The sequence below is a fragment of the Pelodiscus sinensis genome, chromosome 20, assembly GCF_049634645.1.
Source record: "Pelodiscus sinensis isolate JC-2024 chromosome 20, ASM4963464v1, whole genome shotgun sequence".
NCBI lineage: Eukaryota > Metazoa > Chordata > Testudines > Trionychidae > Pelodiscus > Pelodiscus sinensis.
In genome coordinates, this window is record NC_134730.1 from 29,155,446 (window position 1) to 29,171,759 (window position 16,314).

At 67.4% G+C, this 16,314-nt stretch overlaps 1 protein-coding gene across 3 annotated transcripts; it reads left to right on the top strand.

Annotated features, from left to right (window-relative positions):
• Positions 1-2,722: 2,722 nt before the first annotated feature.
• Positions 2,723-16,113, top strand: LOC102445466 (ubiquitin carboxyl-terminal hydrolase 36). Of its 3 annotated transcripts, XM_075904155.1 has the most exons (20): positions 2,723-2,842; positions 3,862-3,999; positions 5,318-5,615; positions 5,991-6,212; positions 7,348-7,458; positions 7,732-7,834; positions 8,780-8,847; positions 9,099-9,169; positions 9,491-9,573; positions 9,793-9,904; positions 10,101-10,241; positions 10,389-10,489; positions 10,668-10,797; positions 10,902-11,423; positions 11,911-12,011; positions 12,495-12,941; positions 13,550-13,746; positions 14,036-14,152; positions 14,286-14,401; positions 14,722-16,113. In XM_075904155.1, exons 3-20 carry the CDS (start codon positions 5,363-5,365, stop codon positions 14,851-14,853), a joined length of 3,027 nt encoding a protein of 1,008 aa, XP_075760270.1. In that variant the 5' UTR covers positions 2,723-2,842; positions 3,862-3,999; positions 5,318-5,362; the 3' UTR covers positions 14,854-16,113. The 3 variants fall into 3 exon arrangements, 2 of the variants coding, with proteins under 2 accessions (XP_075760270.1, XP_075760271.1); XM_075904156.1 differs by lacking the exons at positions 2,723-2,842; positions 3,862-3,999 and having other exon boundaries at positions 5,401-5,538; XR_012896932.1 differs by lacking the exons at positions 3,862-3,999; positions 13,550-13,746; positions 14,036-14,152; positions 14,286-14,401; positions 14,722-16,113 and having other exon boundaries at positions 2,822-2,842; positions 11,877-12,011; positions 12,495-12,632.
• The last annotated feature ends 201 nt before the right edge of the window (positions 16,114-16,314 follow it).

Consider the following 16,314-nt stretch of genomic DNA (forward strand, 5'->3'; position numbering starts at 1 on the left):
TTGGGGAAAGTGTAAGCCATTAGAGCTCTTCGAGGACAAGATGTGGACGAGCGTGATCCAATGGACACAGGTGTTGTACCAATAAAAGCAAGCAGGATCTTATGAGGGGGATAAGGCAAAAAGCCACATTTATTGTAAAGATAATAATAAAGAATAAAGAAAAGATAGAAGCAAACAACGTTGTTTAACTACTTATTCCTATCACCACTTAACCCTTATACATACACACACACACACACACACACACACACACACACACACACACACACATTATACATATAAACATTCATTCATCCATTCATCCAGGTTCTGCGTATTTGTTACAGTTACCAGTCTGGAAGTTGCTTGTGACCGAATACTGGCCAGGTATTCTGTACACAAGTGATGGGAGTGGGGAGCGAAGTCCTGATCAGATGCGCATCTGAAGCTCCTGGTGGGCTGGCAGCAGAACCTTGGACTCTGACTCCATAGTCTTTTAGTCCAGTTCTTATAGGACTTTCTTCCTATGCCAGTCTATGGGAATTGCTGCATCATGCTGATGTCCAGGGTGGCTGCCAGGTGCTGGTCAGTGATCTCATCAGGTGGATCTCCAGTACTTGGTTTTCTCCACTTGACACCTTTTGGTTGCACTGGCACCTGACGCCTTCTTCAGCCCTTTGTTGCTGCATTCTCAGGCTGGCACCTCTCAGAACCATTCATTCATCATCCAAGCACTCTCTCTCTTACATACATTCCCTAATGAATGTTTCCCAGACAGTATTTTGTATAATAACTTTACATAGACAAGAGTTGTAGTTACCAAAAGTCACAAGTTTCTGGGTGGCATTTCTTAAAACATTCTCTCTCTGAGTGCTGAGTAGTGACTGCTATAGTTACAACAATGCCCTTAGTCAATTACAGGGCTTGGCTCCCAGAGCAGAGTTAGTGGCTTGACAATGCATTGTTACAATGTATCCTGCAATGTCAATTTCAAGCCCTGGAACACAGAGAGGGGAGCTGTTTCTGGCTACATAGTAATACATCTAAACATTTAACAATCTTAACAAATAATAATAATAATAAATCTAAACACTTATCAAGCTTGATAACACTAAATCTAAACACTTTAACAAGAATAAATCTAAACACTTCTATGCTGCTTCTACTTAACAAACTTATACTACTTAGACTTTTAGTTGTGGGGAACAAATTATGAGGAGTCACTTCCACTTGGGGGAATCATGTTTAATACTTTAATATGTTATCCCTACACAGAGTAGTTGGACTTTCACAAAGCCTTTCTCAAGGTCCCTCGCCAAAGGTTTGTAAGCAAAGGAAGCTGTCGTGGGAGACGAGGGGCGTGCCTCTCCTGGATCGGTGACTGGTTAAAGACAGGAAACGCAGGGTAGAAATAACCAGTCAGTGTCAGTGTTGCCGACTCGCACAGAATCTGATGATATTTCTTAAAGCCCCTGCTCCTGGGTTCACGTGATTATAGGGGAATCTCAGCCTCCTTTTTTAAACAGTTCATTTCTAGGCTTCATGGTTGCAAAGAAATTCTCAAAATGGAAAGTCTAGAGCCACCATAAAGACTAACCGGTTTACTTGGGCATAAGCTTTCCTGGGCAAAAACCCGCTTTGTCGGACACATGGGTGTTTGCCCAGAGAGCTTATGCCCACGTAAATGTTACTCTTGACCAGGCCCCAGGACTTCCTGTTTTTGTGGACACAGACTAACACAGCTCCCCTCTCTGACGACTGGAGATGGCAGCACCAGTCAGTTTTCAAACTAGAGAGGTAAATAGTGGTGCCCCCACAAGACCTGTCCTGGGATCAGGGCTGTTGCACAGGTTCAGAAACGGTCTAGAAAAGGGGGTAAAGGGCGAGGTGGCAAAGTCTGTAGCTGATACAAAACTACTCTGGATAGCTAAGTTCAAAGCAGACTGGGCAGAGCCTGGGCAACTGGCAACAAAACAAAATGGCAAATGAAGTTCAGGGCTGATAAATGCAGAGTCAAGCGCATTGGGAAACATGGTCCTGGCCATAGGCACCAAATGATGGGTCTACGCGATGGCGTAACCTCGTCCCGCTGCGCCTTCTGCGCGGCCACCGCTCAAGAACAACGGCTCTGAAAACAAGGACTCAGCGTGCAGCGGCAGGAACAGCGAACAGTGGTGGGAAGCGGCAGGCAAGGGACAGAAACGACACAAGATCTCACAGCCCCCGTAGAAATCCATGGTACGCCCATGCTTTGGCTACAGCCTGCAGCTACCCAGCCATGGAACCGGCAAAGAGACAGAGAAGGGCAGGAGAGATGGGGTTCCCGTAAGCTGAGCACTTGGGCTTCCGGCCAGGAGAGGTTAAATTCCACCCGGCTAATTAGCACAGTGCCCATGCGTGTGTGTCTGTTGGTGGTGCACATCCGCACATGCCTTGGTGCACAGAACAACATTTATTCCGCCTTGGGTGGGAAACATGAGACGGGCCATTGGGCAGGGAGGAGCAGGGCTGTGGCAAGCTCCCGTGCCAGGCGGACTCAGGAGGGGGCGCTACAGGCAGCCGCGTGCAGCCGGGCGGGCGCGCCGCCCTGCGGAACTCCCGGCCACGGCACGGGGGCGGGGCCACGCGGCCAGGGGGCGGGGCTGTGGGTGGCACGCGCAGAAGGCGCAGCGGGACGAGGTTACGCCATCGCGTCACGGCGCGGAGCCTGCGCAGACCCCGCCCCTTAAAGGGGAGGCGGTGAGCGCGGGGAGCGGGGGTTATGTGGCGGGTCCCGCGCAGGCGCCGACTCCTCCCCTTTAAGGCGCAGACACGTGTGCGGCCGCGGAGGCCCGGATGCTGCGAGAGGCCGGAGCCGGAGCAGGTAGCGGGGGGGGGCGCGAGCCGGGCGGGGGGGGCATGGCGAGCGGGGGGGGGCCGGGCGGTCTGGGGGAGCAGGGCGAGCGGGGGGGGGCCGGGCGGTCTGGGGGGGCGGGGGGAGCAGGGCGAGCGGGGGCGGGCTGGGGGGGCAGGGGGGGCGGGGGGAGCATGGCGAGCGGGGGGGGGCTGGGGGGGCGGGGGGAGCATGGCGAGCGGGGGGGGGCCGGGCGGTCTGGGGGAGCAGGGCGAGCGGGGGGGGGCCGGGCGGTCTGGGGGGGCGGAGGGAGCCGGGCGGTCTGGGGGGGCGGGGGGAGCAGGGCGAGCGGGGGGGGGCTGGGGGGGCGGGGGGAGCAGGGCGAGCGGGGGGGGGCCGGGCGGTCTGGGGGGCGGGGGGAGCAGGGCGAGCGGGGGGGGGGTCGGGCGGTCTGGGGGGGCGGGGGGAGCAGGGGGAGCGGGGGGGGGCCGGGCGGTCTGGGGGGGCGGGGGGAGCAGGGCGAGCGGGGGGGCCGGGCGGCCTGGGGGGCGGGGGGAGCAGGGCGAGCGGGGGGCAGGGTGAGCGGGGGGGGCGGGCGGCCTGGGGGGCGGGGGGAGCAGGGCGAGCGGGGGGGGGGCCGGGCGGCCTGGGGGGTGGGGGGAGCAGGGCGAGCGGGGGGGGGGGGCCGGGCGGTCTGGGGCGCGGGGGGAGCAGGGCGAGCGGGGGGGGGCCGGGCGGTCTGGGGGGGCGGGGGGAGCGGGGGGGGGCCGGGCGGTCTGGGGGGGCGGGGGGAGCAGGGCGAGCGGGGGGGCCGGGCGGCCTGGGGGGCGGGGGGAGCAGGGCGAGCGGGGGGCAGGGTGAGCGGGGGGGGCGGGCGGCCTGGGGGGCGGGGGGAGCAGGGCGAGGGGGGGGGCCGGGCGGCCTGGGGGGCGGGGGGAGCAGGGCGAGCGGGGGGGCGGGTGCGCTGCGGGGCGCAGGGGCGGTCCCTGCTGGGGGGGGCGGGTCTGTCTCCGCCCGGCCTGGTCTGACCCTCCTCGCCTCCGCCACAGCCCGTGTCCCCTCCCGGCCGGGAGCAGCGCGTCCCCCTGCCAGGGCAGTGGCCCCCCGGCTCCCCCGCTGCGCCGGGCCCGGGCGCTCCCGCCAGCGCAGATGCCCCCGCAGGGGCCGGCTGAGCCCCGGCTCTGGAGGTGAGAGCCCCGCGCCGCAGGGGGAGCCGGGGGCCGGGGCCCTGCGGTGCCGCCCAGGAGCTCGCTCCGCTGCCTGTGTCCGGCCGGGGGTGGGGGGGCTGCGCCCTGCGGCTCTTGCCCAGGTGGGGCCGGGTGGGGAGCCTGAGGCCCGGGGGGTCAGCCCCCCCAGATGGGGGTTCCTCCCCACGGCACTGGGGAGCCCGTGTTGGAGCTCCAGGCCCAGCCGCCCCCCATGGGGCTGACGCACAGACAGCGAGTCGCCTGGCCCCAGGGCCCTGGGGCGCGAGGGGCCTTTCTGCTTAAGGATGCTCCGTTGCCGTTACCTAGCTAGCCCCATGGGCCGTGGAGCCGCTGCAGCGGGACTGAGCCTGTCTGTAGCGGGGGCTGCTCCCCACTGGGACCCCTGCAGACAGGGGGTGCTTAGCAGCAGCCTCCCCATCCCCCCTGCCCTTATAGAAGCAGTGGGGGGCAGGTGGAGCCCTGGAGACAGTTCTGGGGAGAACTGGTTTTTAAGCCAGCTTCCCCCAGCACTGGTTCCTGCCCCCCCCCCCCCCCCGCTGTCTGTCCTAGAGGCAACGAGGGGGGGAAGCAAGGAGTCGACTAGTGTCCGACACCCCTAGTTCCCACTGCAGTGCTTGATTCAGAAATCTAGCCAGCGCCACGTGGGGGGAGCAGGGGCTGCTTCAGTCCCCCCTCGCGCTGTTTCCCCTCTGCCCCCCCAGAGGCAGTGCAGGGGGGACCGGCTTTTCAGCTGCCCCCCATCCCCAGCACTGACTCCTGCCTCTGCCCCCCCCCCCCCCCCCCCCCGCTTGCTGCCTCTCTCTGATGGAGGCAGCAAAGGGGGGGAAGTGACGGGTGGAGTTGGCATTTGCTAGCCAGCCAGTTGCTCGCGCCCCTATTTCTGCTCCTCAGCCGGGGGCCGTGTCTGTGAGGGGTGTTTCTTTTTGCTGCTTGCTCGTGTGGCCCCCGACCCTACCAGGGTCCCCAGCCCTGGGGTAGAGGGAGCTGCTGGTGGGTCTGGGAGCAGTGTGGAGCGTGGCCTGGTGCTCTTGGGACCCATAACTCCTTTCCTGGCTCTCCCTGCTTCGCGGAGCCATGGGCTGTCTCTGGGCAGGTCCCAGCGTAGCTGGCAGAGCGGAGACGCTCCGCTGGCCCCGTGGCAGCGGGAGGGCGGCGCTGACCGGCGTGCTGAGCTCTCTGGGGGGCTGGCAGGCCAGGGCTCCTGCAGACTGACCCTCCCCCCCCCCGTGTCTGACATGGCTCTGGGCGCTCTGTGGCAGTTCCCGCCTGGCCAGACTCCTCCTGCTCTCCCCTGCAGAGAGACGCGTCCCCGGGTAGCCAGCTGAGCCGCCCCCGCTGCGCCATGCCCATCGTGGACAAGCTGAAGGAGGCGCTCAAGCCAGGCCGGAAGGACTCTGCTGAGGATGGGGAGCTGGGCAAGCTGCTGGCGTCGTCTGCCAAGAAGATCCTGCTGCAGAAGATCGAGTTTGAGCCGGCGAGCAAGAGCTTCTCCTACCAGCTGGAGACCCTGAAGGGCAAGTACGTCCTGCTGAACCCCAGGGCCGAGAGTGCCGGTCGCCAGAAGAGCTCCGATGAGGCCCAGATCAGGAAGCAGGGTGCGTAGAGGACTGGGGGGGGGGGGGGGGGGCTCTCTGGGAGCCGCTCGTCTTCCCAGGATGTGCCAGCCTGCTGGGCTCGTCCGCGCTACGGGTGGCACGGCGAGGGGCCCTCCTGCAGCGTGGGGGTCAGGCCACTCACAGAGTGAGCGGGGCAGGGCGGCAGCCAGCTCCCCGCCAGCTGGTGTGCACCGGGATCTGGCTCCCCACCGGGTACGGAGGCAGCAGCTCAGAGCAGCAGCTGGCTCTTCGGGAGCCGGCGTGTAACCCTTCAGGTCGCCGTTACCCATTTCAACACTTGCGTTCTTCCATCCCTGCCTACGGCACTCGGGTGCCTGGGCTGGTCCGTCTGTCTCAGTGACTCCTCTCTTGCAGGAAGTGGGCACGGGTTGGGCGGCTCTGGGGACGGCGTCCCGGCTCCCCAGAAAGTTCTCTTCCCCGTGGAGCGCCTGTCCATGAAGTGGGAGCGGGTGTACAGGGTCGGAGCCGGACTCCACAACCTGGGCAACACCTGTTTCCTGAACTCCACCGTGCAGTGTCTGACCTACACGCCGCCGCTGGCGAACTACCTGCTGTCCAAGGAGCACAGCCGCAGCTGTGAGTGGGGGCGGGATTCTGGGCGATCCCTGGGGAGTGGGGGAGGGGGGAGGCCTGTGTGAATTCCCCCAGGCCAGAGGGCCCTTGGTCGGCGCTCCTGCCCACCCGGGTGGGGCCGCCTGGCTCTGCTTACCCCACCTGGGCCTCTTCGTTTCGTTTCCCTCCCATCAGCCCCCCTGCCCTGGCTTGGGCTGTTCCGCCAGCCCCTTCTGTCCCCACCGGCCTGCCGGCACCTCCTGCTCCGTTCTCGGCGCTGCCTGGCGGTCTGGGGGAGGAGGGGAGCCCGTGCCGTGCCGTCTGCCGGGGCTCGCGAGAGCACTGCGTCAAACGGTTCCCGTCTCGGCGGGCAGCTGCCTGGCCCAGGCTCCTGGGCAGGAGGGGGCCGGTCGGATGGGACACTGGGGCTCGAGCAGGCTTTTCCGAACTTTCAGCCACGGAGCCCGCAGGGGCCTGAGAACATGGTGGCACCCTTCAAATATCCTGACTCTTAATCCACTAGGTAACCTGGTAGACACAGGTTTGGACTCGGGTTTTTTCTTCTCAATGTCTTGATTTCCCCAGAAGACGACGCTATAATTAGTAACCAAAATACAGGCTCACCCACCTGCCGTTACTGACTTCTCACTGAGCCCCAGGCCCCATGGCATGGGGCCCTGTGCCAGAGGGGGTGCGCCACGCTGCCCGGCGGGGCACTGTCAGCATGAGCCTCTGCCCCGCGAGAAGCAGCGGCGTGGGCAGAGGGGTCGTGGCCGCACAGCGGTAGCCTGGCTCTCGGGCTCTGCCCCCACAGACGGGTGACCAGCTCGCAAGCCGAGTCCATTGGGTGCTGATGGGCCTCCGGTGCCCCCCACGTTCCGCCGCGGCTCCCTGGGGAAGCCCACACGCCCGTGGCTGTGCTGCTGGACGTGCGGGGGCCTCGCATGGGTCTGGGCCACTTTGCTGGGTGGCAGCTCCCGGGCCCATCCTGTTCACTCGGGTGACTGCAGTGAGGACGGGGACTGGTGGCCCCTGCCCGTGGTATCTTGGCCCCCCCAGGCTGCCCGTGGAGGCTCGGTGCCTGACTGCAGTGGGGGCCCTGTGGGTTCTGCATTAGCTTGGCTCCAGCCTGACCCCTTTCTCCCTCCCGCCGCTGCAGGTCACCATGGAGGCTTTTGCATGATGTGTGTCATGCAGAATCACCTGATCCAGGCGTTTGCCAACAGCAGCAATGCCATCAAGCCCGTGTCCTTCATCCGAGACCTGAAAAGTAAGGCCCCGAGCCCCCGCCCTGCTCCATGTACCGAGAGGTCATGGGGGGAGGCCCAGAGCCCGGATCTACCCCCATCTCCTTATGGGGCTCACTGCAGCAGCACATCCCCGAACTGGCACTGTGGGTCACTCGCCTGGCCCTGGGCGGGTGCTTGGCTGGGGCGCCCCGGGACGGTCGGAGCCGGGTGGTCTGGCCTGCAGGTAGCAGCAAGGAGGGGCCTTTCCTGGCCCCTTCCCGGGGGCAGCTGGGTGACACGCCCCCCCCTTGCAGAGATCGCTCGGCACTTCCGCTTCGGCAGCCAGGAGGATGCACACGAGTTCCTGCGCTACACCGTCGATGCCATGCAGAAGGCCTGCCTCAACGGCTACACCAAGTAGGTGCTGCCTCGGGGTGTCCTGGCTAGAAGAGGCAGCCGGCGGGGGGAGATTGGAGTCTGTGAAATCACGGCTGGGGTGCAGAAAGGGAATAGAGAGGTACTCCTTCCTAAACACGGGAACGGGGGGTCACCCAATTCGGTTAGACGGCAGCAGGTTTAAAGTGAGCTAAAGGGAGTTTTTCTTCATGCACGGTTAACCTGTGGAACTCATTGCCAGAGGGTGGTGTGAAGACCAGGACTTTAACAGGGTTCAAAAAAACTCGATCTGTTCATGAGGACAGGTCCGTCTATGGCTGCTAGCCGGGCGGGGCGGGGCGGGGCGGGACTGGGGTCTCTAGCCTCTGCTGGGCTGGGATTGGGCGACAGGGGAGGGATCGCTGGTCTGTTTCCTCCTTCTGGGGCACCTGGCGGCTGGCGACAGCCAGGATGCCGGGTGAGATGGGCCTTTGGTCTGACCCTGCCTGGCCGTGCTGCTGCTCCCTGCGGAGCCCCACGCTTGCCCCTGGCCTGAGTGAGTGGGCTGCTCCCGTAGGCAGATGGCGGCTGCCCAGTCCCTGTCCGGGGCCAGGCAGGTAGGGTGCTGCTGGGGAGAAGGGCGCTGCTGTTCCTGCCCTGCAGCCCCTCCCGTGCCAGGGCCCACTTGCGCCGGGGAGCTGGGCAGCTCCGCAGTGTGTGGGGCTCTGGGCCGGGGGTGCCCACCCCACCGTTGTTCCGGGCCCGTCTCCCCGGCTGGCGGCACACGTGCGTCTGCAGGCTCCTGGGATGTGGGCGGAGGGTGCAGGGCTCTGGCTCGCGCTCCAGCTGGGTGACTTGGGGCGCCCTGCGGGCGTGGGATTCCCCAGCCCCTTGCTGCGTTGAGGGGTCTGAGCCGGGTGGGCGGCCAGGCCCCCATCCCGGGGCCGTGAGGCAGGGACGGTGCGACGCCGCCTGCTGGTCTCCTAGGTTGGATCGTCAGACGCAGGCGACAACCCTGGTCCATCAGATCTTCGGCGGTTACCTGCGGTCCCGTGGTGAGTGCAGCTCGGGGGCACCTGCATCCTCCCCTGGGGCCCGTCCCGGGTCCACGTCCATCCCCCCAGCTGCTGGGCTCTGCGGGCTCCTCCGTGGCACTGCCTGGCTTCCCCCTGCACAGACCCTGCTGCTTCCTGCCGCTGGGTGGGTGGCAGGACTCAGCAAAGAGCCCGGGGCGGGGGGACACTGGGCACGCGGGGGTCACGGCTCTGCCCACCGGGCGCCGAGGTCACGGCTCTTTCCCTTGCAGTGAAGTGCTCGGTGTGCAAGAGCGTGTCAGACACCTACGACCCCTACCTGGACATGGCTCTGGAGATCCGGGTACTGGCCGGCGGGGGGGAGGCGGGGGGCTGAGTCGGCCCAGCATGGAGAGCCGGTGCAGGGTGTGGCTCCCCCGGAGCTGTGCAGGCTGCCTGCCATCGCGGGCCGGGCAGGGGACGCTGGACATGCTGAGCCCCGTCCCACGGGGACCCTGCCAGCCTCCTCCCGGGGGTGAGCCAGGGCCTCCCGGGGGCGTGGTGCCGCCTGTGCACGCTGGGGGCAGCCAGCCCACAGAGCTGGGCACCCGGTGCCAGTGTTGGTGCCAGCCTGGTGCCCCAGGTGCACAGACTCTGCCCTCTGACTTGCACCCCGTCCTTGCAGCAAGCCGCCAACATAGTGCGAGCGCTGGAGCTGTTTGTGCGGGCGGACGTGCTGAGCGGGGACAACGCCTACATGTGCGCCAAGTGAGTCCTCTCCCACGGGGGGGGCCCGCCCCGCTCCTCGCCGTGCTGCTGCCGGTGGGGCGCCCTCCCGCCAGCCTGGCTGTGCAGAGCCTCGGGCGCCTCCCATGTGCCTGGGGAGTCCCGGCCTGGCCCCGCCCTGCCGTGCCAGCGAGCTGCCCGCCAGAAGGCGCCGGTGTTGGCGGCATGAACGGGGCGAGCTTGCCCCTCTCTCCTGTGCAGGTGCAAGAGGAAGGTGCCAGCCTCCAAGCGCTTCACTATCCACCGCGCCTCCAACGTCCTCACGCTGTCCCTCAAGCGCTTCGCCAACTTCAGCGGAGGTAAAATCACCAAGGTGGGTGCCGCTCGGCCGCCCTGCGCCACGGGGCCGGCGCGGGCCTGGGGCCCAGCCTCCGAGCCACAACTCCGCCCCGGGTTCCCCTGGCCTCTTGGTGCACCCTCCCGCCAAGGGGACCCCCAGGTGGCGTGGTGCCTTCAGCCGGAGCGCAGCCGCCCGGGCCCGGCTCCCTGATGCGGGTCTCTCCTTGCAGGACGTGGGGTACCCCGAGTTCCTGAACATCCGGCCCTACATGTCTCAGAGCAGCGGTGACCCAGTGATGTACGGCTTGTACGCGGTGCTGGTGCACTCGGGGTACAGCTGCCACGCCGGGCACTACTACTGCTACGTCAAGGTGAGGGGCAGTGCCCCATGGGGGCACCCCCAGAGCCTGTCGGCCCCGTGCTGGGCAGAGGGCTCTGAGGGGCTGTGCTGCTGGGCAGAGCCGAGGAGGGATCCTGGCTTGGGTCTTCGCTCCATCTGCTGCTCTCCCCTCCCCCAGGCCAGCAACGGGCAGTGGTACCAGATGAACGACTCCCTGGTCCACTCCAGCAACATCAAGGTCGTCCTGAACCAGCAGGCCTACGTGTTGTTCTACTTGAGGTGCGAGTTGCCGGCGGGGCTGGGTCAGCAGCTCTGGCTCGGCTGGCCGGTCCCCCCAGCTCCCTCGGGCCTTGGCTATGGTGGAGGCTCCGGCTGTGGGTCTGGGCGGGGGGCCCTGCCCCGAGTCCCTGGTCTCGAGCCCCAGCTCGGCCGTCACCTGCTTCTCTGCCCGTGCCAGGCTCCCGAGCTCTAGGAAGAGCCCCGAGGGGCCTGTGGCCAAGGCCCTGCCCGGCCGAGCCGCTGTCGTCTCCGACCAGACCAAGAAACCAGTCGCCAATGGGCTGCTCTCCTCGCCACTGGCTGGCAAGGTAGGAGTCCGGGGGTTCTGGCGTGTCTCGGGGGCTCCGGAGCAGGGCGTGGCTCGTGGCTCCCTGCCCCCCACTGACGTGCCCCTCTGCTTGGCTTCGCCTAGAGACCAGACGGGGTGCTGGGGAAGAAGCTGCCGGGCGCGGAGGAGGCCGGGATCCCTGTGGCCCGGGCTGTGTTCGGAGCGGGGCCCAGGCTGCAGAACGGGGTCGCTCAGGCCAGGCCGGGGGCCGGATTCCCCTCGCCCAGGCCGGCTGCCAGAGCCCCGCACGTGGCGGCGACGCGCCTGGACGAGCTGGCCGGGGGCCCGAAGAAGCCGCTCGCTGCGTCCCAGGGCCCCTGCGCTGGCGGTGAAGTGAGCAGGGCCGCCGCGGCGCTCCCCAAGCAGAGCTGGGAGAACGAGCAGCCTGCCGTGCCGAGCCCGGTGCCGCCGCGGAAGGGCTCCTGCAGCAGCAGCTCCTCCAGCCCCGCGCACCTGGCCAACGGTGTCGACGCCTCCCCCGAGCCGGAGGCCACGGACCCCCAGGGGGCGCGACTCAAGTCCCTGCTGCTGGCTGGTGCCGGCGTGGATCTGGGCAGCGCCACGTCGCCCCCGCCTGCCAAGAAGCTGGCCCTCTCGGCCAAGAAGGTGGGTCTGGGGCTGGGCCCTGGAGAGCCCCACCTGCGGGCAGCTCTGGGCCCCGGGGTGCAGCCGGCCACGGGGGGGCTGTTGGGTTCCTGGCTCGTCGGCCAGTCTGAAGAGCAGTGTCACTGGCACGTCTGCTCTCGGGGCCGCCAGTGACGGGCTCTCGCCCTGGGCAAGGACCCAAAGGGCGCAGGGCTTGCGTGGGGCCGTGGTCCCTGGAGACTGGCCGTGGGAGGATGCCGCAGCCGGCCACGTGGGCCGCAGGGCCCGGCTCGGCCCGCAGCCTCCTTAGCGTTTGGGCTTAAATTTCCTTTCTTCCTGGCTTCCTGTGTGCTGCTAACTGAGACCGCTTCTCTGGTTCTTCTCTCCATCCCCACCCTCCCTGTCTGTCCGCCCCTGCCCGGCTCTGGGCTCCCCTGTTCGTCTTCCCCTCTTGGCGCCTGGAACCCTCTCTAGACCACCAAGTTTTTATTTATGTCGATAACTGCAGGGCAGCACCCCGCGGAGGGCGAGCGGAAGTGACCGCCACGCGCCACCCCGCCCAGCCTTCGCCGGCCACACCGCCTCCGCCCGGCCCCTCGGCAAGGCCAGGTGAGCCACGGCCCCCGCGGGGCCCCTCCGTGACGCCTGCCTCCTTCCCCGCCACGGGGGGGCGCCCTGGCGGCTCTGCTGTCCGGCCGCCTGCGGGCCCACCCAGGAAACCCCCCTCCCGGCAGGGCTGCGCCTGCTCTAAGCCTCCGGAGCAGGGTTTGCCTGGCAGGAATGGGTGACTGCTACGGCTGGGCAGCATGGCGCCTGCTCCCCCTCCCTGGAGCTCTCCTGCCGTGCCAAGGGCTTGAGGCCCTGCAAAATGCTTGACCCCCCCCCCCCCGTGTTCTCTCGACCTGCCTGTCGGTGAGGGCTGCCTGGGGGCCCCCACGTGTCTGCCAGGACACCTCTCTCTCCCTGCCAAGGCAGGGGCCTCCCTGCCACTGCTCACAGCTGGAGGCTGCCCCTTCCTGGCTGGGGGTGGGGCTGCCCCTCGATGGACAGATCCCCCCCCCGACCATGTTAGCACCTCTCTCCCTCCCCCAGGACGCTCTCATCTGCTCCCAAATCCCCATTTCCTCCGAAGCCTGCCTGCGGCCCCAGCAGCCTTCCCGCCCAGCCTTCCCGCCCGGGCAGGGAGACGGGGGCCAGCCAGGCCCTGCCCCGTTCCAGCACCTCCAAAAAGAGACACCGAAAGCAACCTCTGGGGGCGGAGACAGCGGCCTGCAGCCCGGGCCCGGCAGGGCTGGCCAGCCCCCCCCGGAAGAGGCGGTACCCGGAGGAGGGAGGGCGCGAGGAGGCTGCAACCGCGCCGTCGGGCAGCGGGAAGAGAGAGAGGCTGAGCCGTGGGCACCTGGACTGGGAGCGGCGGCCCCGACTTGCAGGCTCCAGCAGCCTCCTGGGTGCCAGGCTCCTCACCCCCCGCAAGAGGAGGAGGAAGAGAGCACGGCAGCTGGAGGAAGAGCGTGGCCCTGGCACATCTCCCCGGGGCAGGTGAGGGCGCAGAAGAGGTGCGGGCTGCGGGGGAGGGAGGGCCCGGTGCCGGCCGTGTCCCTCGGTTCTCTGCCGGCGGGGCTGCGGGGGAGGGAGGGCCCGGTGCCGGCCGTGTCCCTCGGTTCTCTGCCGGCGGGGCTGCGGGGGAGGGAGGGCCCGGTGCCGGCCGTGTCCCTCGGTTCTGGGGCTGCGGGGGAGGGAGGGCCCGGTGCCGGCCGTGTCCCTCGGTTCTCTGCCGGCGGGGCTGGGGGGGAGGGAGGGCCCGGTGCCGGCCGTGTCCCTCGGTTCTCTGCCGGCGGGGCTGCGGGGGAGGGAGGGCCCGGTGCCGGCCGTGTCCCTCGGTTCTGGGGCTGCGGGGGAGGGAGGGCCCGGTGCCGGCCGTGTCCCTCGGTTCTCCACTGGCCAGGCTGGGGGGTTGCCCCGGCTCTACCCGGTTGTGGGCCTGGCAGGGCGTGGGCCTGAGCCCTTGCTGTCCTGTCTGCCTGGCACACGGGGCCCGGGACCCTCCGGAGCGGGTGGCTATGGCTCCGTTGCAGGCCACGCCAGAGCCGCTGGGCATGAGCCGAGGCTGCGTGTGCCGCCCCCTCACCCTGGCCCGTTCCCCGCAGTGGCTCCGGGCAGGGCGAGGCAGTGACCGAGGCGGCAGAGCTCCGCAGGGCGAAGGTGCAGCAAACTGTGCAGGCGGCCAGCAGCCCGAGCGAGCATCGGAAGAGCAAGCAGAGGGAGGGCTCCAGCAGCCCGGCCGCCCACCCCGGCCCTGAGCAGGCAGCTGTGAACGGGCTCCCCCCCAGAGCCAGCGCGCCAGGTACTGCAGCCGCACCATGCTGGGCGTGGACTGGCCAGTGCCGGTGTGGGTGGGAGGGCCCCGTGCTGGCTGTATCGCTGGTCTCCCTCTGCCCCGGAACAATCGCTCGGCGGCCAGGGCTCTCATTGGCTGCGCCCTGTGCCTGTCAGTGGGGGCGTGGCCTTGCGGCCCCCCAGGGCTGTCCAGGGTGCTGGGGCCGGGGCCCGGCTCTGCCTGCGTGCCCGGGCCGCCCAGCGTGGCTCCTGAGGCGAGCCGCGTGCACGTGCTCAGCCCTGCCTGCTCTCCACAGTGGCCACGTGCAGCTGGGACCGCCCGCTTGGAGCCGGCTTCAGACAGGGCCAGGAGGAGGCGGGCGTGGTCCACGAGCTGCTCAGGAATTCCTTGGATAAAGCGTATGGGAAGCAAGGTGATGCTGCCGTCCCTGTGGCTGCCCCCGGCCCCGGGTGCGGGGGAGCGGCTCGTCTCCCTGCCCCCCGCTGCCTGGCATTGCCAGCTGGTGGGGGGCTGCGCCGCGGTGCTGACAGGTCCCTGCCTTGCAGTGCTCACGTGGGAGGGCGAGATCTCGGCCGTGAGCCGGGACGCCATTCGGGACGCGGGCTGGGCCCAGCGCGCCAGAGTCACCGACGACTGGGACGAGGACTTCGACAGTGGCAAGGTGAGGGGCTGCCTCTGGCCACGGCCTCCTGTGGGGAAAGTCCGATGCCACCCAGCTGCTTGGTGGAGCGCCCACAGCTGGCAGCATGTCTGTGCTGGTGGTGCACAGCCGCACATGCCTGGATGCGCAAAATGTATTCCACACGGGCATGGAAAAAATGAGGGAACCTTGGTTCCAGCACTAGGGTGCCGGGGGGGCCCAGTCTTGAGGGAGGGGCCCATGGGGCTTGGTTGGGGGAGCTGTTCCCTGCCATCCTGGTGCGCTACCCTGGGGGGAGGGGTGTGCTTCCCTCTGCGTTCACGTCGGCTCTGCTCCGTCAGGCGAAGAAGAGTAAAAAGTTCAAGCGGGAGCGGCGGAGACACTTCAACGCCTTCCAGAAACTGCAGAACAGGCGCAACTTCTGGTCTGTGACTCACCCAGCCAAGGGGGCCAGCCTGAGCCACCGGCTCTGAGCCCAGCCGGGAGCGTGGTGGACCCCGCCGCCTTGCTGTGGGGCGGCCCTCGGTGCTGCTGGCGTCCAGCCACTGGGCCCCCTGGAACTGGAAGCCGGTGCTTGGGCGCTGGGGAAGGGTGAGCCCAGGCTGGTGCTGCTGGCGTGTAGCCGCCCCGGCCAAGTCCCCACGCCCTGCCCGGCTGCGGCCAGGGACTGTCCCGCCCGTTGGAGTTTCGCCGGCTGGTGGCTGGGGCAGGGCCCCTGGGGCGTGTTCCGTGGCCAAGGCTGGGTGCAGAGCAGCACGGCCACAGGAGGGCTCCTCCACGGGGCCTGGCCAGCAGCCCTGCTCTTACCTGCCTCGGGCCTGCGCTGCTGCCACACGAGCCTGGCCCCGGGGCAGGCCGGGCTGGCTGCCTCGCTCGCAGTGCTCAGAGTGAACAGCAGCTTTTCTCTTCGTACCTCCCCGGGAGTCGCTTCTGCCTGTGGCCCTGGGCAGGGGGTGATGGGCCTGTACCGGCCTCCTCCAGCTCAGCCAGCTGCTTGCTGGAGCACGTCACCCTGCCCTGGGCTGGCTGCCCCCACTTCCCTGTGGGGCCAGAGTGGGCTGAGCAGGGGCTGCGCGTGCTGTAGCGGGGCCCAGCTGCGTGCATCCCCTTCTCCTCCCCCCCCCCCCCCCCCCCCAGCTTGCCTGCCTTGGCTTCGCTCCGTGGCCAGGGCTCCGGGGGAGGAGCTGCTGCTGGGCTGGGGCTGTGGTGGGGGCCCTGCTACTCTTGGGAAGAGGCTGCCTCTACCCCTCTGCTGCTACAGCCCCGTGTCCGCCTGGTGTGTCTGCTGCTGCTGGCCCTGGGCCCAGGCCCCCTGCCGGGCCGTTCCCAGAAACCCAGTGTCCTCCGAGCCTTCCGCGGGCGGGGACCTGCACTCTCCTGGCTCCGCCCTGGGGCGCCTGAGCCTGCCCCGCGTTACCTTCCCCGCACCGTTCACCCTCTGCCCCTGCGCTCAGCCAGCAGGCCTGGGTGCGGGGCCCCGGGCTGGGCTCATTTCATTCTCAGAGGTGTACATAGGTCAATGCCTGCTAGCACTAGGATTTGCATCTATTTAAATTTCCAGGGGCACGAGGGCCTCTGCCCCCTCCCCCGGGTGACGTCCCTGCTGCCCTCCTCCAGCCGGGCTGACTCTGCCATCTTGTACAGTTGCCGACTGCTGGTTCTGCAGTCTGGTGTAATGTGTGGAGCCGCGGCACGGCCGAGCTCACGGTGCAATAAAGAACCCTTTGCAGAGACCTGGCTGTGCCACCGTTGCTTGGGGCTGCTGAGGAGCCAGCCTGGCGACTTGCTGGGCACGCGGGGGGGCTTCTGGCTGGGGAGGGAGAAGGGACCACAACGTGGCAGACTTGACCATTTGCCTGGGGCGGCGTGGCCCCGTGGCACTGCTGCCAGTGGGGAGAGCGGCTGCTGGCGGAGCGCTGAACAAGCCCCCCGCT

Bases quoted from the DNA above. Each gene is read 5' to 3' on its own strand.
- LOC102445466 (XM_075904155.1), top strand. From the start codon at position 5,363: ATGCCCATCGTGGACAAGCTGAAGGAGGCGCTCAAGCCAGGCCGGAAG. The intron at 10,798-10,901 runs GTAGGAGTCCGG...GGCTTCGCCTAG, and splicing joins CCTCGCCACTGGCTGGCAAG to AGACCAGACGGGGTGCTGGG. The intron at 12,012-12,494 runs GTGAGCCACGGC...TCCCTCCCCCAG, and splicing joins CGGCCCCTCGGCAAGGCCAG to GACGCTCTCATCTGCTCCCA.